At 37.9% G+C, this 27,775-nt stretch overlaps 2 protein-coding genes across 3 annotated transcripts; both read left to right on the top strand.

The window, feature by feature from the left end:
- Window positions 1-27: 27 nt before the first annotated feature.
- LOC146484483 (dnaJ homolog subfamily C member 11-like) lies at window positions 28-27,775 on the top strand. Of its 2 annotated transcripts, XR_014863592.1 has the most exons (22): window positions 28-177; window positions 256-342; window positions 1,930-1,972; window positions 2,959-3,029; window positions 3,637-3,666; window positions 4,145-4,216; window positions 4,922-4,989; window positions 15,961-16,012; window positions 16,724-16,846; window positions 17,305-17,372; window positions 17,742-17,806; window positions 18,484-18,608; window positions 19,095-19,174; window positions 19,678-19,794; window positions 20,404-20,559; window positions 21,148-21,217; window positions 21,855-21,912; window positions 23,528-23,579; window positions 24,248-24,350; window positions 25,619-25,748; window positions 26,053-27,523; window positions 27,579-27,775. XR_014863592.1 is itself a non-coding variant. In XM_085104561.1 (21 exons), exons 1-21 carry the CDS (start codon window positions 112-114, stop codon window positions 26,073-26,075), a joined length of 1,659 nt encoding a protein of 552 aa, XP_084960687.1. In that variant the 5' UTR covers window positions 28-111; the 3' UTR covers window positions 26,076-27,775. The 2 variants fall into 2 exon arrangements, 1 of the variants encoding a protein (XP_084960687.1); XM_085104561.1 differs by having other exon boundaries at window positions 26,053-27,775.
- Window positions 5,861-8,518, top strand: LOC146484484 (uncharacterized). The gene is made up of 2 exons (XM_085104562.1): window positions 5,861-6,464; window positions 7,633-8,518. The coding sequence occupies exons 1-2, from the start codon at window positions 6,074-6,076 to the stop codon at window positions 8,022-8,024; spliced, it is 783 nt and encodes a 260-aa protein (XP_084960688.1). The 5' UTR covers window positions 5,861-6,073; the 3' UTR covers window positions 8,025-8,518.

The raw sequence follows: 27,775 nt of genomic DNA, 5'->3' as shown, positions 1-27,775 counted from the left end.
AATAGGGGGTGTGCATCAAACATTTAGCCAATCAGCGTCAAGATCATGCTAACGTGTTCCCTGGTCAAAAGCCCGCGATTTTAAAGAAAAGTCCCAGCGGTAAATTTCAAAATGGCGGAATCGGACGAAGTAGAAGAAGTTGTAGATTATTACGCTATCTTGAACGTCAGAAAAGAGGTAAAACGCTCCCACAAAAAGACAAAAACTGAAAATCATGTTTCATTAACAGTCAGTCTTAATGCAATTACATTTTAGGCTAATGAAAATGAGCTTAAAGCTGCTTACAGGCGGATGTGCATGTTATACCATCCAGATAAACACCAAGATCCCGCGAAAAAGAAAGTGAGTTCGTTTGCAGCAGTGATCAACAACAGATTAATTAATACTGGGAGTATATTTCCAGATTAATATACATTTTTTTGAATGCTTTCCCGATGCTGTGATGAAGATTCCCTTTTCCTATGTTGCTACAGTAACTTGCATTTGGGAGAATTGGATCGCGACAAATTGATACCGTTTGTAATTAACGGTATTTAAAGAACTCTCTAGGTCTGATCTTAGTAAGAATTTTGTTTATATTTCAGTTCTTTGGCTCCTGTAGGATAGTTTAAAAAAATTAAATTAATGTATCTTTAAGCCCAGTTAATATATTATAAATTATTAATTATTATATCTCTCAGTTAGTTTGCGCGATGTGATTCGTCAACTTTGTGGGCTGTATTTTACTGTATGGCCCACCAAATTTGAAATTTCCCTTTCCCGCATGCCCGATTATTCATTTTCTCATTCTCTACTGTAAGTTACGGATCCTCGTTTTTTCCCGTTGATTTATGGCCTTCGCACTTGGGCCACTGATCAACAGGAAAAAACATTGATCTCGGTTAGTAAGAGTTATTTATTAATCTCTAGCTATTACAGTCAAACCTGTATATAACGGCCTAGTATATAGCGGTCACCCTGTGTATAACGGTCACTGACCAACTTCCCAAAAATCGTCCCTTATATTTACTGTTAAGTTGACCTGCATATAGCGGTCACCTGTATATAGTGGACGCGGTCACCCTTTAGACTTCCTGAACGCACAATTTCATTATCTTCTACCTGTATATAATGGTCACGAAATTAATTGGGTTACGATTAACGAATAATGACAAGCTTTATTCATCAGCTCGTTAAATAGTAGCCAGCAAGGCAAGGGTCTCACAAAAATACAATTAAATATTAGTACTGAACACAACTACTAATACATGTTATCGCCTACGTTCGACACATGCTTGCGGCAGATAACATTAAAGTGCTGTTACGATAGTTACTGTAACTGTAACAACACAACCGTACCACACTGGTTTCACTTTCGTCATAGTTCCTTGATTATAACAGTGTACTGTACTTATCAAGTTGACAGCCGCAGTTTATCACTGAAAGTATACTGCACCTTCCTTAAAGTACACCACGGACATTTTATGGGCATTTCTGTCGTATTTATTGCGTTTCTGTTTAAAATTGATGTCAATAAATGTAAATTGAGTGATCCACTTAAAAACGTTGTTCACTAGCTTCCAGTAAACTTTTACTGCACCTCCCTAAAAGTACACCACGGACATTTTATCGGCCTTATTTATTGTGATTATTGTGTTGCTGCTACTCACTATTGTCAATTGAACGTAAATTTAGTGATTATTTGCACATAAAAATGCTATTTATTGACTTCTAGGGGAGTTTAAAGGAAACCTGTGTACAGCGGTCACCCTGTATATAACGGTCACCTGGCCGTTTCCCAAGGGTGACCGTTTTATACAGGTTTGACTGTACATGTTATTGTTGTTGTTCAGATGTACAATTTTTGACCAGTGATGTTCTTTTTAATTTAAAATTTGTTTTATTATCAAAGGTAAAATTTAAACAGATTTTTTCTGCTTTTTGTGACAGATTGCTGTAGACCTATTCAGCAAAATTCAAAAAGCATATGAAGGTACTGTACATTTGTGTGGTGTTTAAATCAATAAAACAGCATACTGTCCAGGGCAGGGATGACTGTTTGGGTCATTTTCTTGTCTGTTGTTGTTGTCAAGGACCATTGGTATCACCAACAGCATCTGGTCTAACATTGGTGGTGTGTAGACAGATGGTTGATAAATGCAATACATTGGACCAGTGTTGTCTGGAGCTGGTATTTGCATTTGCATCTTCCATTGTTTTTGTGAACCAAATGGAAAAATTCAATGAAAAAAGCACATTCTTAAAGTGGGGTCTATTCTTGCTTAGTTTCTTATTATTAATTACCCTGCAGAGCGTATGAGTGAGTTGGGATAATTGAGCCCCATTTTAGAAGGGTTTTATATTCAAAGCGATACCCCATTCTTGAGCTAGGCAATATTTTTCATGTCCCATTCTACAGTAGATATGAGAATTAGTTTATGATAATCTACTCCTGTTGGAAAAACTCAGACTTCCTCTTACCAAGTATGCCTGTGTCACCGACGGAAAAAATACATCATTCTATTATTTATATACCAGTTGTAAAACAAACCACATTTATTTCAGATATACCACTTATCAACATTCAAATCCTAGTAGTTTGCAGGATGTTTGTCACACAAACCTTGTTTGATGGCCTTAGATCCCACGAGTCTCGTATATCTTAATAGTGCATAGAGGTAGAGCATCTGAACTAGTAATCGGAAGGTCAGACGTTTGAGTGCTATTAGGAGAATGTGGATTTTCTTTTTCCAAGAAGCCTGTCACTGACCGAAAAATACATCTATCAATAATACATCCTGTTCTGGAAAATGCATCCAAAACGGATATCCCATTGCACACTGTAGATAAAGAGTCCCAAATCACCCCCACCCCACCTCCAATCAGCAGCAGATACCTAATATATAGGCCTCCTGAGGGAGTAATATCCCTTGAGATGTTACTTGTTTATTCACTTAAATCATTTTCCCTTTTACTTAGTCCTTAGTAATCCAGAAAAAAGAAACATTTATGATGTTTATGGTCAGAAAGGATTGGACGCTGGCTGGGAGGTGAGTAAGCCTGGATCTGTTAGTTCTTTGCCAAAACCTTTATTAACAAAATGGCAACCACACCTTGCAAATATATAGGAACCTTAATGGCAACAAAATTGTACAATAAAGTGTATGGAGAGAAAGGCCAATCTTCCCTGATATCTGAAATCTAAAGTTTGTTCCTTGTCCCCTCCCCTCACCTACATGCAGTATTCTGTATACAGGAGAAATCCATAATTGTATATTAAACTGTTTGAGGTACACGTTCTAAAATGTCAATTTGTCCTTTAATTTTCATCTTTTCAGTCCAAGAAACAAATGATGTTACATGGGTCATGTTATGCATTTTCAGTAGCAGTCAGGGATGTTCTTGTCAATAGCAGCATCTGTCTTGCCAAATATTGGCGAGACAGATGTTTTTATATAAATATAATAATGTTTTCACCAAATTTCCAAATTCATGTTACTTACCTGGGAGATTCTATACCCCCTCCCAAATATCCGGAGATATGTTGCATGTCTGGTTTGATATTTTTAATGACCATGAGCTTACAGGTGTTGTTTTGCAACTGAAAAATAAATCGAATGTTCTATTGATTAATGAGTTTTGTTTAATTTGTTGCAGGTTATTGAAAGACAAAGAACACCAGCTGAAGTAAGTGCTAATGTGGCATAAATCTGTATATCTCTTCGAGTGAATTTTGTACTGTTTGGTATCCCCCTCTCCCAACCCCCTCCCCCCCACCCCCCCCCCCCAAAAAAAAAATGTGTGTGCATTGATCCATTGCAGAACCACAAGCTTGAGGCTACTCACTCAAGATCCTGTTGTGACAAGCAATCTTTTTGTCTCTTTGTCAATATGAATATAAACATGAGGGTGAAGCCAGCACCACTCAAACCTCTCCTAACTAATTAAATATAGATTTCTGACATCCAAAATTAGGCATGCCTAGTCTACCTATGTCAGGTTCATCGTTGATACATGATCACATAATCACAATTTACCATCAAGAATAATAATTGACGTCACTTGACGATGGACAACTATAACGTCAATGCGAAGGAAATCAATGGAATTTTGCAAAACTGTTCTTAAAAGTCAATTTTTTTTTTAATTAATTTATTTTCAACAGATTCGGGAAGAATATGAGCGACTTCAAAGAGAAAGAGAAGAGAGACGTTTACAGCAAATGACAAATCCAACTGTAAGGTCTTCAGTTGTTTTAGGGTCTAAATTTTATTTCTTGCTGTAAATCCTCCATTTACAATGTGTGTGCAAATTCGTAATACATACTTACAGTTGGCTAAATGTGTATAACAATAAGGCAAGAAAAACATTACAGTTTTATTTAGTAAATGAACTTACATATTTTTATTAACTGTTCTTTAAAGATATTTTTCATTATGTTTTATTATTATTAATAATAAAAAGCTTCCAGTAATTTTATTGTTTTTTGGTAGATAATGTAATGTTTAGAACATGAGCAGCAGTGTTTTATCGGGATTTAAAACCACGAGGTGCAGCCAAGTGGTTTTAGACCCGATAAACACGTACTGCGAGTTTTTTGAACAACTTCAAAATCATTCCTGGAAAAGCGTCATAACAATGATGCTTTTGTGAACGTTGGAAATTAGCATACGAGAAAAACATTAAACACCACATACTGATAAGGAGGAGGTTTTATTGGGTTTTTAACGTGATGTTTTATTGACCATTTGACAGGTCTATGGGCTTATGAAATATTAATGAGTTTTTGAAATTAATTTAATTTTGATTAATAATAATTATTATAATAATATCACTTAAAAGATATTAACTTTTTGGAATGACTTGACTGTATGACAAACCGCTGAGTGGGTTTGTGGCGTGTTACTGAACATGTGGAATGTATTGTTGTTGTCATTTTCAGGGCAGCATTTCTGTTGGAGTGGATGCCACAGACTTGTTTGATAGTTATGATGGAGATTTTGATGGAGGGTGAGATTTCAGTTTTCCATGTTTCTATTAACTCTGGAACTAAAGTAAATCAGTAAAATCCCAACAGTCTGTTTCTCCTTATCAAAAGATGTTAGTTACAATAATATAGTAAGATTGTATTAACAAATCAAATTTGATGAGCATACTGAAAGAGAAGTATAAGTGCATGATTTGGCCTTGAAATTTGGATAAAATTGAAGTGCAGCTCCCCCCACCCCCCCTTCCCCCCCCCCCAAAAAAAAAAATCTTTTGGCTCCGCTGACTGTCATTTGGTCTTTTGTTGGCCGACAAGGTTTGTTTGGAGATGTTCTTCAATAAATTACAAATTTGAATTGCTCCAAATCAGGTCTATTTTGGGATACTCATACAGGCCAATGTAAACTGCAATCTTTTATTTAAAGTATTAGCTGTCCCTTAACCCTTTCGTTGGCAAACGGACGAATTCGTCTGCTACTTACCCTTACCCGTTTAGGTATCCGTGGGGACCCCTCCTATGTCTTTTCATAGTCACTAAAGATTATTATAGGATGTCCAGTCTCGTTTTTCCTTCGTTGTGTTCTTCGCTGGATGTTTTCACTCGATTTACACCATTTCTTCGCTAAAAAAATTCGCATCTTCGATTTGTATTCCATTTAAAAATGGCGTCGGCGTACATTCCATTCGACGAAGTGAAAGCAGCGATGTTTCTGGGGAAGTTTTTTCCGATGTTTCGGATGAAAGTGAAGAAGGATATTTCAGACCACCATGAGAGTGAGAGTGTGGTTGACATTTATGAGGAAAACAACATCCCTTCAAGCAATTCTGGGGATTTGAACGCTGAGAGTGATAGCAACGGCATGTGTTTTTCTGTTTGTTTGTCTTAGCACCAGGCCCCGGTTGTTCAAAGAGCGGATAACTTATCCACCGGATAGGCCTATCCGCTGGATAAATTTGCTATCCAGTGGATAGTTATCCGCTGGATAAAATGTCGTTGCACAAAGCCTGAATAGGACTGCGAATAACTATCCACTGGATAGATCGCCCGCCAAATTGTTGCCATGGTGATAAACTACGTGACTAGCTCGCGAGGAGTTCGCGCAAAAACATGGCGGAAAATTTAAATAAGCGTACGCGAAAGGCTAATTTTTCAGCTGCGGAATGCGCCTTACTTTGCGAGTTGGCTGAGGAGAACTTGGAAGTCATCAGGAGTAAGTTTTCCTCTACGCTGTCCAATGCAAACAAAAAGAAGGTATGGGAGGAAATTACGGATAAAGTGAATTCGCTCGGCGTCTGTTTGCGGTCGGTGCAGGAAGTGAAAGATAAATTGCGAGGAATGGTCGGCAACGCAAAGAAAGAGCACAGCCAATTCTCCACAGCCCAAAGGAAGACCGGTGGAGGACCTAAGCCAAGTTCACCGAAGGGTGCGACCCAAAAAATTATTGAATTGTTTGGGGACGACCCTTCGTTTTCCGGAATAATCGGCGGGATCGAGTCAGGTAATTATTAAACGTAAACAAACTTTGTCCTAAGTTACATTTTAAGTTCGTGACAGAAAGCTTATGTATCTAATTTTGTATGCAAACAAAAGACCGCACATTACTTGTCACGGGTCGTTTTGGTGGAGGGATGCCGGATTCACCAAAGGGTGCCACAAAAATTAACGAGTTGTTTAGATCCGTCTTTTTCCGGTGTTGCCGGCGGAATTGAATACGTAAGCTCAAAGGCGCGTTCATTTGGGACTATTACAGAATATGAATTTTCAAAATAGACGATATTTGTGTTCTTTTGATAGCAGAATGAAAGAAATTAACGAAAGGAATAAGCCTTCTTTCGGGAAATGTTTGGCAGGAAATCCAAAGTGGCCGCTCCCCTGGCTTCCGGTTGGAAAAAATAGAATGGGAATAGCGATCCAAAATGTCGGATTTGTCGGCAATCGAGTCGAGTGTTCTTGGGCTGAGTTCTGTTTCTTCCAGAACACGGAGAAGAATTAAAATGTTATATGTATGTATATTTTTTCAGCAAGGGGAAGTTAATTTTAAAATCAAGCATGATATTGTGGGCACTTAATCGTCAATTTTAATTGATGTTCAAACAACAAATAAAGTCAAATTGCCATCCAAACACTCAATACTACATATTTCACCATCTAGATCTGGGTGAGGTCCATATCATCTAACTATTGATAAACATCAGTTATAAGGGTTACTCACTACATCTGTGCCATTTCTCATCAGTAACAATACTTGAAACCCCAGGGGGTGGTACTCGGGTGTTAGTGACAGGGAGGTGCAAAGAGGCGGTACGCAGCTCTTTCAAGATGCTGCACAATTGGACAATGAAACAATAAACAAAGAAGCTAAACAATAACCCAAACCCAAATAACAATGCTGAGCTACGTGCATGTTAAACAAATGAAATTACAAGCTTTTAAGAGCTGCATACTATCCAGGTGCAAATGCCTTTTTTGGGTTTGAACTTTGCGGCTAAAGACTTTTTTGCGTTAGAAAAGCGGAGTGGTTTCCAAAAGAAAATTGGAAATGTTCATTTTATAACAACAATTCCATCTTGAAAAGCAAATAAGTGAAATAATTGGCATGTCGGGGCTGTGTGATAAAAATTATTTATCGGAGTACATTTTTTTCTTGATTGCTGAAAATTACTTAGGGATCTTAAGAGATGAACCCTCTACCAGTCAGGGGATCAGTGAGACTGGTGTTCATGTTGATGCCACAGTGCTGGAAACCGTTTTAGGAGCAAGTATACATGATGCCCCTTTGCTACAACTGCCAGACAGCCCTCAATTGCCTGCTTTGAGACCATCAACACCCGTGACTGGGCAAGTAAAGCAAAAACAAGTTAGAAAATCAAGTACACCACAAAAGCAGCTGACCCTTGTTGACGAAATCCAACAGACGCAATTGGAGGTACTAAGAAAAGAAAGTAGAAAAATGGATATGGAAATGGAGAATCTTCAACTTCAAAAAAAGAAATTGAAGTTAGAGATTGAAGAAGTTGAAGCAAGATCAAGAAGTTCCAATTTCTCTTTTGACCATTAGTGAGGTCATTAGTATCCGGACCTGACTCCAATCAAGGCCAACTAACAAAATTCAATGCAAATAACTAAGTGGACTCAAAGTACAAACCCCAAGGGGGGGGGGGGGGGGGACTCCCATATAAAATTTTTTCTTTATCATTTCTTTGAACAAAAAATCTTTAATATCTCTACAAGAGATATTCAAAAAAGAAAATGCCATGTTTGTTCTCTTTCAAATTTCAAATAAGCATAAATGTTTTGTAACTATATCCATTTTAAAGGTGACATCATTCTTGAAATTGTATTGGGGTTAAATTGTTGGAAATACAAATTAAACTAACATATTTTTCAAATTTCATTGGAAATATAGCAAATTATTTCATTGCTGCATAAAACAGTATTTGAGTATACAACACTGCTTGTTTGTAATATTTTAAAAGCTTTCCTTATGCCAACATTTTGTCTTATTATGACTTCATTCAGTTTCTTAATTGTTCATCACAGAATGGCAGCAGCTCTATAAGAACGTATATTTTCCAACATCAACAGTATACAGAATCATGCATTCAAAATTTTCACTATTTCATTTAAAATTTAGAATTTATAGACATTATTTCCAACAATTCAACATCATTAGGGAAGAGGTTCCTATATTATTATTATAAATGAAATTAAATATTCAGAAGTGATCATGCAACTGTTCAACTTTAAATGTTTGCAAAAAGGATTTTTATTACTTAAATAAATTTATTTATATATAATATCCATGAAATTCATATTTATACAGTCATGCATTTGAACATTGAAACCATCATTCCATTAACTATATATTGCTGTAAATACTTAATATATGTTTTTATAAAAGGTCTTTAAGAATATTTATTGACGCATTAGTTACAAACAGATGTCAACGTACAAGGTAAAAAATATACATATAATGCAATATGGAGCATAAAAGTTAAATTTTAAGGCTACAATCCTGGCCAGAAATAATGGGACGATTTGCAAAATTAATCTTGAACTGTTCCCCTGCCCCCTCCCCCACCCCCCACCCCCAAGCAATGTTGTTTCGAAGCTGTGTTTATCTACAGTCCAAATGATTCCAGTTGCACTCAACATTGTTTGGGCCGGGAGTGGGGCTTTCCAAAAATTGCAAATTAAAGACAACTTAATAAAAATTTTGAAGACGGACTTAAGATATGCAGAATGAAAATGTTCACTGACAATGCTTAATTTTGTGTTCTGTTCTGGGAATTTTTGGCCAGGATTCCGCGTAGCTGTAAATTTAATAATAAATACAAATATATATACACATCCCTAAAATATAAAGCAATAATTGGATCATGAAAATTGTCAAGCTGCTGTAAGTTGACTCTCACGTATTTAAACTTCTGAGTGAACAAAACATTGAATTAATGGGCTATTTACCCTCACAAAATTTTGTCTCCTGCCAGTGAGACATATGATATACATTGATCCCGATGAAACATGAAGGATCAAGATCTGGGTATACATATGGCTGTGAAGAGCTTATTCTAAAAAGATAATAATTAACGCCTATAATCTTTTGTTTGTATTCAAGTAGCCTTTCTTATCTCATTCTTAATAAACTGGAAAATCAAAAAAATATTTTACTTTGAGCAAGGCTTATCAAATTAGGTTAATGGACCTGTGAATTTATTAGTTATTCCACGAGTGCGCATTCAGGGCATGAGGTGTGCATCAAGTTGGCTATAATCACCTTGTATATATCTAACAACCCTGAGTGGAATGGATAATTATTTTAATAAAAACAACCACAAGAAATCGCTTATTCTTGCCCCCTGACACATACTAGCTCTTACCATATTTGTGGGGCATGGTATATTATGGCTGAAATAAACATATTGCCAATCAAAACTCTGGAACTGCGCATGCATTGATGAGTCAGTTATTAATATACTTATAAAAATTATTATTAATACCCATGAGAAAAATGAGAGTGCACATCAATAAATATTTAGTTTTCAATTATTGAAACCATCTAAAGGGCGATTTAGACCGTACGATTTTCTCTTACGACTGTTGCATGCGATTTCTAGAGCGCGCGCTGCTTGCGTCATGTAAAAATCGTACACAACTCTCGCCACTCAACATTGCCTTTACCTACGATTGTCGTAGGATTTTAAAACATGTTTTACGTGTTGTGTGCATCTGTCGTAAAATGTTGTAGGTTTAATTGATTTACACGATGCGATTCGTGTTGTTCCAGCATGGCGTAAGCGTGTCGCATGCGACGTAGGCAAAATCGTACCGTCTAAATCACCCTTAACATTGTTCACAACCACTAGCTTAAAAACTCAAAAGACATTAATAAATTCAAACAAATCCTAGTGAGCGTTACAATTAACAAAAGCTAGTCTGTATATTGCTTTCCTAACCAAAAAGTCAGTTTTCATTTTGTATGTACAGCAGATTTTCTGTGAAAAATGTGCATCCAAATTTATATATTAATTTTGTTTTCTATAATAAGCCAGCTGAATGCTACATTTTGAAAAACTGATTACACATAAAACTGCCAAATAAAATAAAAGTGAAAAGGCAATTTCTACTTGCTGGTCATCAGTAATTTAACCTTTTTTTAAAATGCGCAATACATTTAAGGTCTTAATTAATGTTGGGTTTAGCTTAAGTATACAAAATCTACAATGTACAGTTCCAGAAAAAATCCATACCCACCCCATGGAAGGTCATTGGAAATTCCTAGGGGGAGGGGGATCTTAAAAATCAAAATTTTAGAAGGAAAGTATGAAGCTAAACTGGAATTTCCTGGGGGGAGGGGGGGGGGGAGGGGTGCAAAACAAAAACCTTCCATGGGGGGGAGTATGGATATATTCTGGAACTCAGCACAATGCAACTAAAACAAAATTGGGAGCATTTTTGTGACTTCTTGAACAACTACGTAAAACTATACTTAGCTTTTTACAATACATTAATGCATTTAACTGTCAAAATTCCCGCATGTCGATTGGCTAGTATGAGCTTTTGTCTAAAAGAGCACAAACATGAATAAAAATGATGTCAGATGTGATCCACACCCTTAATCTCAACAGAAAATAAGGCCATGTGAATTCTGCATGTACTTTTTTCCATGTTATTGTAAAAACAACTGACAGCGCAGTTTTCTATAGTCTGCCGTAATGTACTCAAAGAGACCATAATTAAATGATGCCATAAAATTTTCAAAACATTACATAACATTGTCTGCTTTTAGCAAAAAATGAATGCCCAAATGTGAAAAAAAATTGCTGAACAATATGTTTTGGAAATTAATTAAATGCAAAATTAGCCATCTACAAAATAAAAATAAATAAATGGGAATCTCAGTGGCACATCCACAGATCTAGAGTGGCTATTCGTCCACTGTTTCCAGGTCGAATTGTAATTTGGAATGTTGGTTTTTGTGGAGAGAGGAAAACCATAGTACCCGGAGAAAAACCCTTGGAGCAGAGACGATAACCAACAACAAACACATGATCAACCAGCATATGACACTGAGTCTGGTAATCGAACCCGGGCCACATTAAATTGGTGGGAGGCAAGTGCTCTCACCACTGTGCCATCCCGCTGCTCACTTTTTTCCCCTGCTCTGACTTAAGGAAAGGAAATCTGAGGTAAAACGAAAAGTTATGATTTTCGAAAAACTCAGCATACAAAGCAGTATAATGACTGCTCTCACACTTTTTCAAGCAAAAACAATTGAAGGGCTTTGTGCTAGAGGGGTGTAAATGACTCAATTTATCCGTGAGCACCTTAAAATCAAAATTGCTTCAAATAACCTCTATTTTGGCACAGATCATAGAGATTGGTCATGATAAAGACACTTAAAGTGGCACAATATTTACCATAATTTTTTAGCAAATTATAAAATAATGCCAAATAAACAAGAAATAGCTTTTCTCTTCTAGAAAATACAAGTAACCAGCTAATAGCTACACAAAAGAGATACAGAATTGTACACAGGACGACCCAGTAGAGTCTGAACCAAGTCAAGCAATTAAATAATAATATTGGAAGTACAGGGCTGTCATTTAGATTTGAGTCACCTGTTTCCTTGATCTTCACACCCGTAACAAACTTGTTACTGTGTGTGAATGATATCAACAACAGGCAAGTTCACCCGTAGCATCAAGGGCCCATCAAGCATACTCAGCCGTAACAGGTGTTACGGGTTACGGCCCTTAATGACAGCCCTCGCGAAGTACGTACCTGAATAACAGAAATAAGCCAAATCAACCAATCTCTGTGCCAAAATAGGGCTTCTTTAGAGTAATTTTGATTTTAAGGCAAGAAATAAATCATTTTATTATTCCACTTTTATGTCATTTCACCAAATAAGATCAACGAAACACGCAAAATACTAGACCGTAATACACTGTAGTGTCCCGGTTTGACCGGTTCACGTTAGTGAATATATGGTCATTTAATGACCTCTACACTCCACTGGCTTTCTGTGTTATTTATGCTATTTGCATGTAACATTATACTAATAGACAGATTATGCCGGGTGTATTGAGTCTTAAAGTGTGACGTCACAAATATTTGAATTTCTTAAATTATGGGATTTGTTAGTATATTAATGGAAATAGCATGATGACAAATGCCTACTTGTCAAAAAACAGCATCTTTATTATAATTGCAATTAAGGGAGTGAGATATTAACTCTGTTATGCCCCGATGACTCCATACAAATCTTTCTAATTATGTCTCAGTTCTTACTGTTTGGAGCTGAGACAAAATTAAAAGGATTTGTATGGAGTCATTGGGGCATAACAGAGCTATAAATATCTCACTCCCAAATTGCAATGCTGATTTTTGGCAAGTAGGCATTTTCCATCATGCTTTTTCAGAGTATTCTAACAATATCCCATAATTTCATAGATTTTGTTTTTTGTGGCTTCATCACTTTAGGACTCTATTTCAACACTCTCACCATTAAATTGAAGCCAAAATAGCAAAATCTTTTTGTAGTGGAATAATAAATCTCGATCTTATTCGATGATTTGTATAGAAAATGCGCGCTGACATTTTGCTCATTTTCCACACCCTTTCGGGGCTCGGGAAAAATAGTACTAGACAACGTGCAAAATATCTGCGTGTATTTTGAATGTAAAACCATCTAATAATATATATGAAATGCACCCCTCCTGTCCATAATCCTTCAGTCATGAGCATATCAAAAAGAACTTACCCACACAGAGAACTTAAAAGAAAGTGTTTGTTATGTGCTTCCTAACAGCATTACCATTCTCAGGACCATGATATTGCTCCTGCACATCACAGTCCTTATCATCTACATGACCATCATCCACTTCTGGCTCCCTTAAATTAATAGCAATATTGTGCAAAACAAAACATGCGACTACAATCGTGCAAACCCTATCAGGAGCCATTCTTATTTCCAAGTGTAGGATGTGGAACCTACAGTTAAGAAGGCCAAACGTACGTTCTATCGTGCAGCGCGTTGTTTTGTGGGCCCTGTTGAACCGCTCCTCTGATGGTGAATGTGGCTGGGAGTAGGGTGTCAACAGAAATGAAGTGCAGGCATACCCGCTATCGCCAAGGAGCACTCCATCTGTCAGCCCATGACCTCCTCCTTGTTCCAGCTGTCGACCCACAGCAGATGTTTTAAAAATGTGGCTGTCATGAGTACTGCCAGGCCACCTGGCAACCACATTTGTGAACAATCCTGCAAAAAGATACAGTTTTTTAGATCATTGTTTCCCGTAGAAGCGTGTATCAGGCCTGATGCAATTAAGGCGGGGCATGGAGGAAAATAAAAATAAAATAAAATAAAATCTATGAGTAAAGAGTCAAAATAATTTGCCATAATTTATAGTAAATCATCAAAGAAATGAATTTTGTTTTGTTTTGTTTCTTTTCTTGTGATTGTGTACTAGTCCGCGTTTTGCAAATCCTCGATTTACAAGTCCGCGTTTTATAAATCCATTCCAATCTATCCCTTACAGTTTGCCCACAATAACAAATAAATGGTTACGTTCAAACATGGCTGACATTTACATTGCTCACCTTCATGATTACAAATAGCTTGCACATTTATCGAATGAAAGCCCTTTCTGTTGACGTAATCGGGTTCATTCAGCGACGGCGCAGTTATCTTCACATGTGTACCATCTACACAGCCTATTGCACACGGGAAGCCTCCAATTCGGAACAAGCCTCGCTTGACTTCATCTCGCTCGTTTCTCATCGATGGAAATTTAACAAAATCGTTCACTTTGGCGGCAAGGCATTGAGTCACCCGACGGATAACTCGACTGACAGTGGATTTATCGTAAGATAAAAAAGTGTCACCAACTACTTCAAGGAAGCTACCCGAAGCCAAGAATCTTAACGTAATTAACACTTGTTCGCTCGCTGACAACGAGTGGCTTCTTCTTGTCGATGGGGAAATTTCCTCGGCGAGTAAGTCAATGATGAACTGAAGACCTTCTTTCCCAAAACGATACCGAGATCTAAGTTCATTTTCAGTGTAGCACGCCAACGGGTCAATTTCTCTACGATAGACTCTAGTCTTTCTAGGATTATGGAAATTATTCATCATACGAGAAAGACTACGGGCGGCCATGTTTATTTACTGGGCTTTCGCCGCTACATTTTATCCGCCGGATAAAAAGTTATACGACCTACCTTGACATGGATAACTTTATCCACTGGATAGCGGCTGGAAAGCGCTATCCAAGCTTCGAACAACCGAAATGACGCAAGTGGATAAATTTTATCCGCTGGATAGCGACTTATCCAGTGGATAAGACTTATCCGCTCTTTGAACAACCGGGGCCAGATTTAAATGTCTTGAGTGATAGTTTTTGCTTTACAGAAGCTCAGGGTTTTAAATAGTCATTCCCAGCGGTACATTGTGCTTTTACAAAAGTTTTGTTATGATTTTTTTTATGTGGTGAGGAAGTTCAAATTTCTTGAAACTCGACCGCCAGAGACAAAATGGCCATAACTTTGGTTGTGATGATGATATTTAGATGAAATAAAAAGTTTCTGAATCCTCATATATCGTTTTTTATCCAAATGATATCATTATGGTCCCTTTGTGAAGATATGGTGTGTTATAAGAGTGAGACTAACAAACAACACATAAGGCAGATTTTTCATTCAAATTTTAATCAGCTCAAAATATTTATGTTAGCATCAATGGCCAATTAATTGTATTCTAAATGAAAGGATATGTTATCCTGAGTAAAATGATGTATAGTTTACGGGGGGGGGTAACATTTAATGCTGAGGACTTACAGCCAGATTTATAAACCGGGTTTGCGGGAAACAAATTGTTCCCCAGGAAACTGCCAACGAAAGGGTTAATAGTGTTTTTATGTGGGAAAGAATGGACTCTTTTGGATTACGTTCTGGGCAGTCCTTAGGCCCTTTGGCCAGTGCTTGCTTGCCAGGAGAGGCTCTGGGATACTTGAATTTTTTTTCACAGCAGATTTTCTTCGATAAAACAATACAGAGCTGTTGCCGGCAGCTAATAAAGAAAATTTAATTTTTTTGATTTCTCTGGAGTCTCTTCTGATGACCAAAGAACCTGGAGACTCTGGGTGCGAGATTTTTTTCTGGGCCGTTGGACTTTTAGCCTGTGAATGCAGACATATTCCAGCTGTTGCTTCTCCCTGATGATTTTTTTATAGTAATGGGAAGCAGCAGTCAGAAATAAATCTCACTTTAGTTGGCCGGGGCTAGTATTAGCCTAATAGGACTTGCACACCTCCCCATTATTAATATACATGTATATGACCAATCCCCCCCTCCCACCCCCCCCCCCCCCCCACTACTTGTTGGGTTTAACTCTTTTTGTGTCAACTTGCTTTGCATGGTACATGTACATTCTTTTAATTTAATTTCTTAGAAATCCATATGGCACTGAATCATTTTTTTTTAATATCCAGCTTTTTGCCAAATATTGAAGTGAGTTCGATGACCATCTCTCAATCAATTCAGGTATGCACTTAAATAAATAAATGTAGCAACTCCTTATTATTATCAGACAAACAGTTTTTAATTTTAACACCACATTCTTAGCCACATAAATTCATCAACTGATGTTAAACTTAACATATCACTTGACTTTCACAAAGTTCACACTGTCAAAATGTTAATTTATATTTACCAACAACTGTTTTTTTATGACCATTCTCTTGTCCAGACAGGGCTTTCAATAAGGGCTGGGACCAGGAATTTTTTATGAGTTGAAACCCTGGTTTCTCTGGCAGAAAAACAAAGTACCTTTTACACCAACTTTTCTCACAATTTCATGGTGCTGTTGTGACACAAGTTGCACAAATCGTTGCCTAGTGTAACATGCCCTAACATGAACATGCCTTGCAATGTTTTTCACAGTATTTTTTGCCGTTGCACAAAGTAGAACCAACTTCTTCCTCTTGCAATGACTGCGGCAAATTTATAAGAAAAAATTGTAAGACCTGTTTGTTTCAGGGCGTGCTACAGTAGGCAACAATTCATGCAACTTGTGTTGCAACAAAATTGCAAGACAGTTTAGTTGCAAGAAAAATTGCTCAGTGTAAGTCAGCGCCTTAAGAGAAAGGAATCCCTGGCAATTTGTTTAACTTCCCCACCCTTTGCAAAAATTAGTGCCAACCCTTTCTAGATGTAAAATTATTATAATTTAAAGTTTGTGATTTCTTTTGCAAGGCACCGCTAACTCGAACGGACACCCTCACGCTTGCGGGTTCTCTGAAGATTAAGAATGGTAATGGCAGTGGAAGTGTCTCAGTATCGGCAAAGAGAACTCTGTCGCACAGAGTATGGGGCGAGGTGGGTGTCATACCATTTGATTTATAAATTATTAGATAATTAATGATAAAAGTTTTAGAAGTGTAAAGTATTAGGCTGAACTTCTGTCGCTCACTTGGGTCTGGTGTTCCTTCATTTCCCAAGCAACAGCTGGTAATTGAGCCTTTAATCCTTTAAGCCCTAACAGTGATCTGCATCAAACTTCTCCTTGTAATATCAATGCTTATTCAACCCCTGAGGTCATGAGAATTAAGGACAGATCCCCCAAGGTGAATTTTCTTGATATTTTAATAACTTCTTCACACTACTTTTATAAGAAAAGTATGGGAACAAGATAGGACAATTTGGTCTTTGATATTATGGGTTAAGTATATTAAGATGTTAAATAGCAAGGAATGCAATAACATATTACATGTACTTGCTAATTAAAAAGAAGTTTGGCAATTTTGGGAAAATACTGTGTTATTTATTAACTTCAGACAACATTTGAAGCTGGCAATGGTCCTACGCTTACTTTTCGTGCATTTGCGAACATGACACCAAGAAGGTATGGTAATGTAAATTTAATTTAAGTTTACCTATCTCACTTCTTAAATGTGTTGTTCCAGAAAATCTCCATACCCATCCCTCAAAAGAGTTTTCGGCCCGGACACCTCACCCCCCCCCCCCCCCCCCACCTACACTCCTTTAGAAATTGCAATAATTTGGCCTCAAACTTTCTCTAGCTTTTGAGACCCACCTGGTGTTCTGCGGTGTGGCTGTTACTTTGGAGTTTCCATTTTAATAGTAACACCACTGCATGGTACAGTCCAAATTGACAGCTCCTAGCTATCTTGTTTTAGTTTCCATTCATGGTTCTCTAGAAGCCTTTGTAGTCATTTAATAATTGTTCTTTTAATTTTTAACTTTTCATTAGTTATTTTACTGGAGGAATTGCTTTTGGAAGTGATGGGAAATCATTTTCTGCAGGAATGAATGCCAGTGAGTATAACCTCCTCTTCCTAATCCTTCTTTCCCATCATTTTCCCAATTTCCTTTCTTGCCCAATTCCTTCTATTTCTCAATCACCTTTTTCCTTTCTTTTTCACACCCTCCAATTTTGCAATCACCTGTTTCTATTTCCCTCTGTTTCCCCTAATCCCTAGCCCTCTTCCATTTTTCCATTTCTCTCTTCTACCTGCTCGTCTCTCGATAATTTAAAAATTTCTCTCCCATTCATCCACCTTGCGTATTTCTCTCTTTTGCTCCCATTTTCCCATCCCTCTCTCTTTTATTCCCCTTTCACTGTCCCATTTATTCATCTTTCTGCCATTTCCCTGTTCGTTTTCTGTTTTCCCACCTCTTTTTTCTTTTTCTTGTCTCTTCCCATCATCATCATCATTTTCCCATTTTCCGGAGAGCTCTTCCTTTGCCTCTCCCATTCTCCTCTCTTTCCTTCAACATCTAACAGCTGTTAACCCTTGATCCAAGATTGATCCAAGTGCGGTATGACCAAAGTGTAAGGGCCAAGATCGATCTAAACTTGACCACTGCAGGCGGAAGTCTAGGATCGAGTTGTGATCAATCTCATTGAGATAGATCTACACTGATAAGTATTAATGCCCGGAAGTTAATTTTGCTATTAAAAGTTGCTGTTTTCTTTTTTTTTTTATCTCCAGTGTTTGCTAGACAACTTGACAAACACACTGTAGGCTATGTAACATACAAGGGTGGCTTACAATCCTCCATGAGCACAACTGTTATGAGAGAGACAGAAAACAGTAGGATGCTCATCACAGTTCAGGTAAAAGCTTTGAATCAATCATGCATGACCAGAATTTCTGAGAATGAAATGAACATTCAAATCTCTCTTTGAAATATCTGATGTTTGACCATCTTGAATATTTCTCTTCGAGATCTTTCCAAAAAGATGCATTATCAAAAAAAAAAACAAATTCAAAATATTTTGGGAAACAATAATATTAATAATTTTGTTATTTTTGAAATACCTAATGCTGCAATGCAAAGAAAAATTCATATCTTTACACTGTCAATAAACTAGCCAGGGAAATTTCTACAGGAGCTCTGAAATCTTGCTGGTGATGTTCAAAAGTGACATGTAAATTTCAAAACTCCCTTAAAATTTAAAAAATATCCGTCATGCATGAGGTATTTTGACTGTACAATTACAACAAAACTGACTTGTATAATGGCCTTATTAAATTTACAAAAGATTAGTGTTTTTTCTGAGTCCTTATTGAATGTTGATGTGTTTTTATTTTGTTTTCAGTTTGGTATTCCAAATTCATTTGCATTAGCATCATACACAAGAAAAATAGAAAAGAACACAAAGCTCAAAGGTGCCATAAAGTAAGTGCTCTTTAAACTTTTTAATTCTTTCAACAGTTGACTCCCGATATCTCGAACCTTTAAGGGAAATTGAAAAAGGTTCGAGTTGTCAAGGATAAAATTATTAATATAGAAAATGACCTGAAGGGAAAGGAAAAGCGCAAGGTTCGAGTTAGCGAGGGTTCGAGTTATCAGGAGTCGACTGTATAGTACAGTCTTTCTTGACTTGTGTCTTTCTTTTGCATTGGGAAATATGGCCTCAAATTCTCTATTTTTAGGCTTTACAGGCCTTTGCATTTACACTTGCTTTGCACCAGGCTCTGAACCTCTTTCATTCCTTCCTGCTCTTCTTCATGTCTTTCCTAGCATACCCTCTCTTCCAGCATCCAGGTTTGAGCAACGTTTGGTTGTACACAAGATGTAGTAAAAATGTCAGATGCTTAAATGTATTGTAACGTAGTACATGAGGAATATCAATATGTACAATCTTTCTTGATCATGAATGTCATTATTATTTTGCTTAGAACTGGAACGTTTGGTTCTGTGTTTGAGTACGGATGTGAAAGACAAATTTCTGATCACAGTCGCCTGGCTGCTACAATGTCCATTGGAGTTCCAGTGGGTGTAATATTGAAAGTGAAGTAAGTAGACCATTTTCACTTTCCTAAGTATTTCTGTCTCACTAACAGATAAAGTACATCTTTCTCTTTCAGTAACCAGGCGAAGAACACTATGGTCTTAAAGTCCCAACATATCTTCGAGGAGACCTCTCAGTATAAGCCCGGGGGTTTCTTGAGGTCTCCTCGCCACTTCTTACTTCTTTTACTATTATTATTTACTCTAAACTTATGTACTTGTAATCCTAGTCTATTATTCATTGTAACTTTCTATGTTTGTATGTCATGGTGAATAAATAAATAATAAATAAATAATAAATATTTCTTCCATTGTGCATATGCAGGTTGTTTTTTACAGTATCTAGATTAATGGGCTAGCACTAATGAGTCTCGCATAGCTCAGTGGTAAAACATCTTTAGGAACTATTACTGAATCGGAAGGTCGTTGGTTAGATTCCAGTTGGGAGAACTTGGGTTATTTTTCCAGAATGTTCTTGTCTCACTGACTGATAAAATACATATCTCTCAATTTATTTTTCCTCTTTCTATGTTTGCTGCTTAGATAAATAATTCTTTTGTTATCGTCCTGTTGTCATGAAACTAAAATCGTGTTTCCTGTTGTTGACAACACAGACTGACACGTGCCGATCAAGTCTATAATTTTCCCATCAACCTATCAGAGGAGATCCAGCCGGCAGCCATATTTTACGGCACTGTGGTTCCTGTAGCTGTCTTCTGGGTTGTGAAGGTGCTCATTGTCAATCCATTCTTAAGGATGGAGAAAGAGAAGTATGTAGTTTTTATTTCCGTTGATAAGCTACTCTGAATTTTCACGGCAATTTCAATGTCTTCCCACAATATCTATTTTTTATAAATAAAATAAACAACAACAATAACAAAAACTTTGTTTAAGTGACAATGTATTTAACGCAGAGCACTAATTGGGGACACTTTCCAGAGCGAATTAGAATTTAGAAGTGTTGATTTTTGACGAGAGGGGAAAAACCGGAGTACCCGGAGAAAAACCTCTCGGAGAAAAGACAAGAAACAACAACAAACTCAACCCACATATGACGCCGGGTCCGGGAATCAAACCAGAGCCACATTGGTGGGAGGTGAGTGCTCTCACCACTGCGCCATTCCTGCTCCCCCATCTGAAAAATGATCAACCCATCAGGTATTGCGTAATTCTACATAGTACTAGCGGAAAAAAGTCAAATATATCGTGAGACCAAAGCTCCGACAAAGGCTAACACTCCCAATGTCAGCACTCGAATCTTTTGACTGTGGCCAAATTATCTTTAGTTATCTATTAGACTCATTTGATGAAACCAAATATTCATCGAAGCTTCATTAGTCTGTTTGGTGTTGTTTTAGGGAATCTGAGGCGAACAGAGAGAAATATGCCAAACAGATGGCTGAGAAAAAGAGAGATGCTGAGAGCAGTGTAAGTAAATTCACAAGATCATTATACAAATTCTCCTTGCCTACCGGACATTTGATACTGTATATTACTCATCTAAAGTAGCAAGGGAATAGACCATAGTGGTATTATAGTCTTCAAGGTATGACTTTTCTCAAAGCTGTTTGTTAGGATACACCTTTTTGTTGGTATAAAACTGACCTCATATGAGTAGTGAAGTTTTCCTGGGATATTAAAGGAAATCCTCACTTTGTATCCTCATCCTTCATTACTGTTTAACATCACAATTAACAATTATTCCACGGGCGCGCGTTGGATATGAAATGATAGATAGCCAACGAGCGTGAGTAGAATAATTGTTTTGTTAAAAACAATCAGGAAATATTGCTAGATCTTGCGGATTCCGCTTTACAAGAACAATTAGAAGACAATTTAATGGTCTCTTTTTCTCGGGCATGGTATAATGGCTCATATACCATGGCCGCTAAGCCAATCAAATCGCTCGAATTGCATTATACAATGATCCAATTTTTAATAATACTTGATAGAAAAGGGAGCCAGACTGTTTTAAGTTTTTGGGAAAAGTTCACTTTGTAGAGCAATAAAGGTTACTGTGTGGCCTGTTTTTATTGATTTTCGTCTTCTTTTTACTGGTTAACAGATACGACTTATGCAGGAGACTTGTGAAAGAATTGTAGAGTATGAGTCATCCAGGCATGGTAAGAACAGGGCCCAGTTGCCATCTCGTACCCAGTCGTATCTTTTGTCCTTCACGAGAGGCGCGTGCTCGCGAGGGTTCACGAGAGAAAGGGGAGCGCGGGGAATGTTGGGAAGGATGAAAAGGTGGAGTCTCTCCTTTCCAGTCACCCTCTCGCGCGCGCACGGCCTCCCATGACTGACAAGAGAGAGGACTAGGGGCAAATCAGGATCAGATGCGTAAAACGTGAGATGGATCGTAACTGTTACAGTTGGGCGTTAAAATAGTAATTTTGATTGGACTGGTTTGTCTTTTGGTAAACTTGCGCTGCGACGTTAAGTTTTATGAAACTGAACCCAGGCCTCGGTGCTCAGTCAAATTCCCACTTCTGTTGAAAGATGTCCATTGAGGCTGTCGTCAGATTGTTACATTACATCGTGAGGGCAACACCAAAGAGATATTCGCCAAGCAGAAATTATTTTTCTTGCCAAAGGGCCGCTAGCCCAAACGTCAACTCTAGGTCTTATTGCAAAAGCCCCAGACTATGGTTCCGCAACACTGTGCACCATTTTTAAATTGCGTTGTGTTTCACCCCCAAAATGCAGGTAGCAATTCCGAATTAAGGACGTTCGCGTCAAAATTAATGATGAAGTACTTAATAGAGTCATTGGAGAGATTTAGAATCGCGTTCATGTTTTCTTGAAAAATGAGTGCAAAATAATTCTGGTCTTTGATGCTAACGCAAAACTTCTCAATTTTACTGAGAAACTGAAAACAGCGAGCGGCAAATGTAGGGTAAACATGGTCACGTGGTCAGTTCTACCGTCTGCCGTTTGCCGTAAACGTAATAGACCCTTCTCCAAAATGGCGGCCGAAAATTCAAGTAAGTTAGAATTAAAAACGTATACCAGCACAAGAAAGAGCACTTTTACTTTAGTAACCCTGCAAAGTTTCAGCATATCAGGTGTAATATCAGCTGGAAAAATGTAAGTTGAAAAATGAAAAATTAATAGACGTTGGTATGACTGGTTGTATGACGTATACCCCCAGTCATACAAACGTCTGTAAATTTGTGAAATTTCATCTTACATTTCCTAAGTTGATATAACATCTAATATGCTGAAACTTTGCAAGGTTACTAAAGCAAAGGTGCTCTTTCAAATGCTGTTATCAGTTTTTCATTCAGTTCAATTTTAACTCATTCCAATCTGTTGCCGCCATTTTGGAGAAGGGTCTATTGTGGAGGTGTTTTCTGGGCGAGCAATCGCTGTTTTCGTTGACGCGAACTGAAGTTAGAACAGTCTAATATGCTAAAACTTTGCAAGGTTACTAAAGTAAAGGTGCTCTTTCCGGTGCTGGTATCAGTTTTTCATTCAGTTCAATTTTATTCCATTCAAATCTGTTGCCGCCATTTTGGAGAAGGGTCTATTCTAAATCTCTCTATTGATGGACACACGATGCTTTTTAACCCCCAATAGTGATCGACATGTCATTTCTCCTTACCATATCACTGCTTGATCAAACATTCAGGTTATGAGAACAAAGGAATAGATCAACTCGCTAAACACAGTACAAAATTGTGTCGTAAATTTGTTGCCGGTGTCGTGGTTGTTTAAACTCTCTTTTTTGGTTTGCAGGTCTTGTTATAGTGAATGCATGGTATGGTCATTTGGTAGCTATGGGAGAAAGGTGAGTTAGAGACAACTTGACACAGGCTAGTTTGGGAACAAATTATTCCCGACCTCAGTCCCTTGTAAGGCTGCGCGGAATCCCGCGGGATTTAACGCACAGGAATTTCCCCGCCCACGGGATTGAAGAGCATGAAACAAGAATTGATGAAGGTCTTAAGTTGTTCTCTCGTGCGCTCTTGAAGATTACGAATGTGCTGAAATGGCAATTAGAAACGACGAGAATTTAAACTTATTTTCCAGCAAACGCTTTATTTGCCATGATCTTTCAAAGAGTTAAAATGTTTTTTTGATTTTTGTCAGACTCGATGAGATCTCTGATCAATTCTTGTCGAGTCGCGGATCGAGCGTTTCAGTCAGTTCACATTTTTGTAACTGATGATCGATTAATCCTGTTAGCAGAGGTTCTCTTTGTCATTTTCTGCTTTCTTTCAAGAAAAATACAGAAACCAAAAAGAGAAACCTCAGCTAGTAAGGTAGACTGGAGTCCTTCAGTTTAACCTCAACTTCCACGCATTCTTTACTGACTTTCAACCGTTCTCATTGAGTTTCGACTCACTTTAACTTTCCCTGTCTCGCTCTCTTCTTTGTCCCCGCCTTAAGCCTTTCTGTCTACGGCAAATGTAGAATAAACTTGTCTTATTTTTCATTAATTTGATGCTTATCTAGTTCCCAAGAAGCTCACCGTGGTCCGAGTAAAGTAATCGATGTTACCGTCCCTGTACAATGCCAAGTAAAAGACTCGCGGCTCTTCCTCACAGAGTCATCTAAGGTACAACCACAGGGATTCCAAGTTTAATTTTTGCCTAAAGAGTATGTAAATTTTTTCCCTGTGTTAGATTTGGGGAATTAGCGGTTTTGAGAATTGAATATTTTGCCATTTAGATCTGTGATAGTAAGATTAAAACCCTTATTAAGGCTCATTTAGAGCGGTTTCCAATTGAGTGTCGTAAAACCAAACCCAAAGTAATTACTCTGGCCAATCGCAACAGACGTAAACAACACAACGAGCCAATCAGAGTTCGAAGCAAATACATGTAACTGGCGCCAAGCGCGGGAAAACGCGTGCGGCGAAAACACGATTGGTTTTGGTTTGGATTCCCATTGGTGGAGAAAGTGGCGCGAGTTCAGTGTTAACCAATCACAGAACGTAGTAATGCAAAACCAAAACAAACTTGAAATTACTTTCGACACTCAATTGAAATCCGCTCTAAGAGTAAAACCCTTATTAAGGCTCGTTTATACCTACCAATTTATCGGCCCAATCAGTTGGTTCAATTGAATGAACCAATTTACACGTTACAATTTGTTGGCAGATTTCTTTTTCTGTTGGTGTAGCACGGGGCCAGTGAAAATCGGCCTGATTCAAAAAATCTGTAGCACTGCAACAGGTTTTTATAAATCGAGCCGATCGTCCGATTTTTATAAACCGGGCCCATCGTCCGTTCGCTCATTTTTTTTTTGTCAATTTGGGCCATTTCTGCCCGATTAATTGGAACGTGTAAATTAGCCTTAACAACAACACGGTGTTCAAAGATTTAGTAGTACAAAAGTGACTTTTTATTGGGCACCAACAGCGTAAGGTTGTTTTAAAGTTTGCTTTTGCGGTAGAGTGTAAAGCGGGTAACATCAGGTGGTAATTTCTCGTGCGGAGTAAAGTTTTGGGAAAATATACATGGGCCCAGTTGTTCAAAACCCGATTAAGCTAATCCTGGGTTAACTTGAACTTTGATTTGAGTATATTTACTAATCCATAAGGATTCGTCCAAAAGATTTTTGTCCCCAAGTCTTGCCTTAGACTTTTCTTTACCATTAGCTTTAAATGAGCCTTTAAAATCATTTTTAATGAGTGAGATGAAAACCTCGGTTAACTTTTAATCGTAGATTAGCGTTAATCGGCTTTCGAACAAGCCGGCCCTGATATATAAATTTTTGCTGATGGAATAAAACTTCGCAAAATTTGAAAAAAAAAAATACTATACTGGAATAATTTTCCCCAGTGTGCTTTATATGACTGATATTTTATTTGGTTTCTTTCAGAGTAATTTGAGTGGATTTTATGATCCTTGTCCGGAAGAAGAGAAGATGCTGCGAATAAGATACCTGTTTAGAGAAGCAGTACATGAGGTTACAGTGGGCGATACGGAACCTGTGAGAATACCAAAACAATGTAAGCGGTGCTGCTTTGTTCTGTTGTATGGTGGCCCATTTTACAGTGAAATATGCTCTAAAGCGTACACAGACACTTCGCGTCGATGGTAATGCAAGTCTCAGAACAAATCTGCCAAAAATTACCGTAAATCAACCAAATAACCGCACAAACAACAAGTGATACGCTTTCTGTGAGAGGTGAATGGACTGAAAGTTGGACATAGTAGAACGAATTGGATTTTATTGTAATCAACGCGACTGAAATGCTGTTCTGTCCCTTTTAACGTTGGCTTTAAATCAGTTCTTTTTGTTTTCTTTTTCAGCACATAAGGTTCAATCGAGTTAGCTGAATTATCAGAGTAAACGTTCGTCACCCTACACACGTCCATTTCACGGTGTTGGAGGCCTCTGGAGCAGAATGAACAAGTGCCGACATTAACACAAGTTCACAATCCGGCGGTGTTCAAGACTGGAATTTTGATTTGCAGGGAAGGACATTTTTATCAACAGAAATTATATTGAACAGGCGAAAAGGCCCTTCAGTTTCAGTGCAATTTTTCATTTGCCTCGAGTCTTGGGAACGTTTGGTGTCTACAGGCCAAGACCATTTAAATACCGAGGACACAATTTATTTTAAACCCTGGCCAAAACGGTGACGCAGTTGAACGCAAGTCGACTCCGTTGTCAGTACTTACATGTCTTGTATTAGCCTACGATCGAACTCAAATTCTTGGAGCCCGCTAACCAAATCTTTTGTTTGCCTTTTTTAAAAAGAAATTCAGTTTTCCCCGCCAAAAGTTCCAGTTGAGTAAAAAAGTGAAGAACAAAAACATTTTACACAAATCTTCTGATGCTAATCATGGTGTACTGGTTGATCAATTCATCAACTTTGTCCTGTCGTATAATAATCTCTTGCGCCTCACCGTACCATTTCAGGGAGCTTCAACAACGACGACGGCGATGACAGCGAAAACGTTACTAACTCGCTTTAAATGCCAAATGTAGATGAAATTTCCCGGAGTTGAATTTTGGAGACCGCACCCAAGTTTAGAAAGAGAAAGAAAAATTCGTCGTCGTGTGTTTACGTCCTCCATTAAACGTCCCATCAGGAAATTTCACGTGCTAGTCGTGCAGTGACGGCAAACAAATGGACCAAAAGTTTAATGCACATGCAGAGTTGTTGTTTTGGTTATTAAGCCTATTGCTTTTTTGACGCTCTCGTTACAGTCGCCATCGTCGTTGCTAAAGCTCCCTAATGGCGGCCCGAGGGGGCTGCCCAGGCGCCGAGTTATTTCACGAAGAGGAGCAATTCGAGCGTTGTGTCACACAACAACTTCTTCTTTCCTTGAGATCTTTTTTAAGCCAGATTGCTTTCCAATCTCGTTCCCAGGATCTCTCATCTTCCCGAGTGACAGGAAGAGGAGAGACCCTGGGGATGAGCTTGAGTGCTTTCAGACACTCTAAACACTTTCACACACTTAATTACAGTGGCTCGTGAGAGAATCGACGTTTAAAACGGGCCCTAATATTGTGTTGACTCGCGTCTCCGTTTTACCAGGGACTTATGGTGATTTCATTTAAACTATTTAATCCGGTGCAAGACATTAGGAACAAAGAATAGATACTGGTGATTCCTCAAGGAATGTGAAAAATGTAAAAACAGAATTGCTCAAACACTGTACAGTAATTTCGTGGTGACTGAGCCGCAGTTGTTTTTAATAACACGCCATAACCTCGTGAAGATAAAACTCGGCAGCCATCGGGTGCGTTTTGCGCGGGCTTGTATCAGCCAATGTGAATCCTTTGAAAAAATAAAATGGATTGAATAACGCACACGTTGTCTGGTGAGGCGTCCGGTGGCGTAAAACGCGGGACGTTCCGTTGGTTGAGTTTTAAACGATTCTTTTGAACTTTTATAATAATAATCTTTATTAAACAGCATTCGCGTGTTAGAAACCCTGTAAGCGCCGCGTACTAAAATTACCAAGAACATGTAATTGTTAATTTCTTAGACAGATGTTGCAAATAAAGGAATCGCCAACTAGA

This window comes from Pavona decussata, unplaced genomic scaffold (assembly GCF_977016875.1).
Source record: "Pavona decussata unplaced genomic scaffold, jaPavDecu1.1 SCAFFOLD_32, whole genome shotgun sequence".
NCBI lineage: Eukaryota > Metazoa > Cnidaria > Anthozoa > Scleractinia > Agariciidae > Pavona > Pavona decussata.
Note: the sequence above shows the minus strand (reverse complement) of the source record. Positions and strands in the feature narration are given on the sequence as shown.

Bases quoted from the DNA above. Each gene is read 5' to 3' on its own strand.
- LOC146484483 (XM_085104561.1), top strand. From the start codon at position 112: ATGGCGGAATCGGACGAAGTAGAAGAAGTTGTAGATTATTACGCTATC. The intron at 17,807-18,483 runs GTGAGTATAACC...TTTTATCTCCAG, and splicing joins TTCTGCAGGAATGAATGCCA to TGTTTGCTAGACAACTTGAC. The intron at 19,795-20,403 runs GTAAGTAGACCA...TTGACAACACAG, and splicing joins GGTGTAATATTGAAAGTGAA to ACTGACACGTGCCGATCAAG.
- LOC146484484 (XM_085104562.1), top strand. From the start codon at position 6,074: ATGGCGGAAAATTTAAATAAGCGTACGCGAAAGGCTAATTTTTCAGCT. The intron at 6,465-7,632 runs GTAATTATTAAA...AAAATTACTTAG, and splicing joins AATCGGCGGGATCGAGTCAG to GGATCTTAAGAGATGAACCC.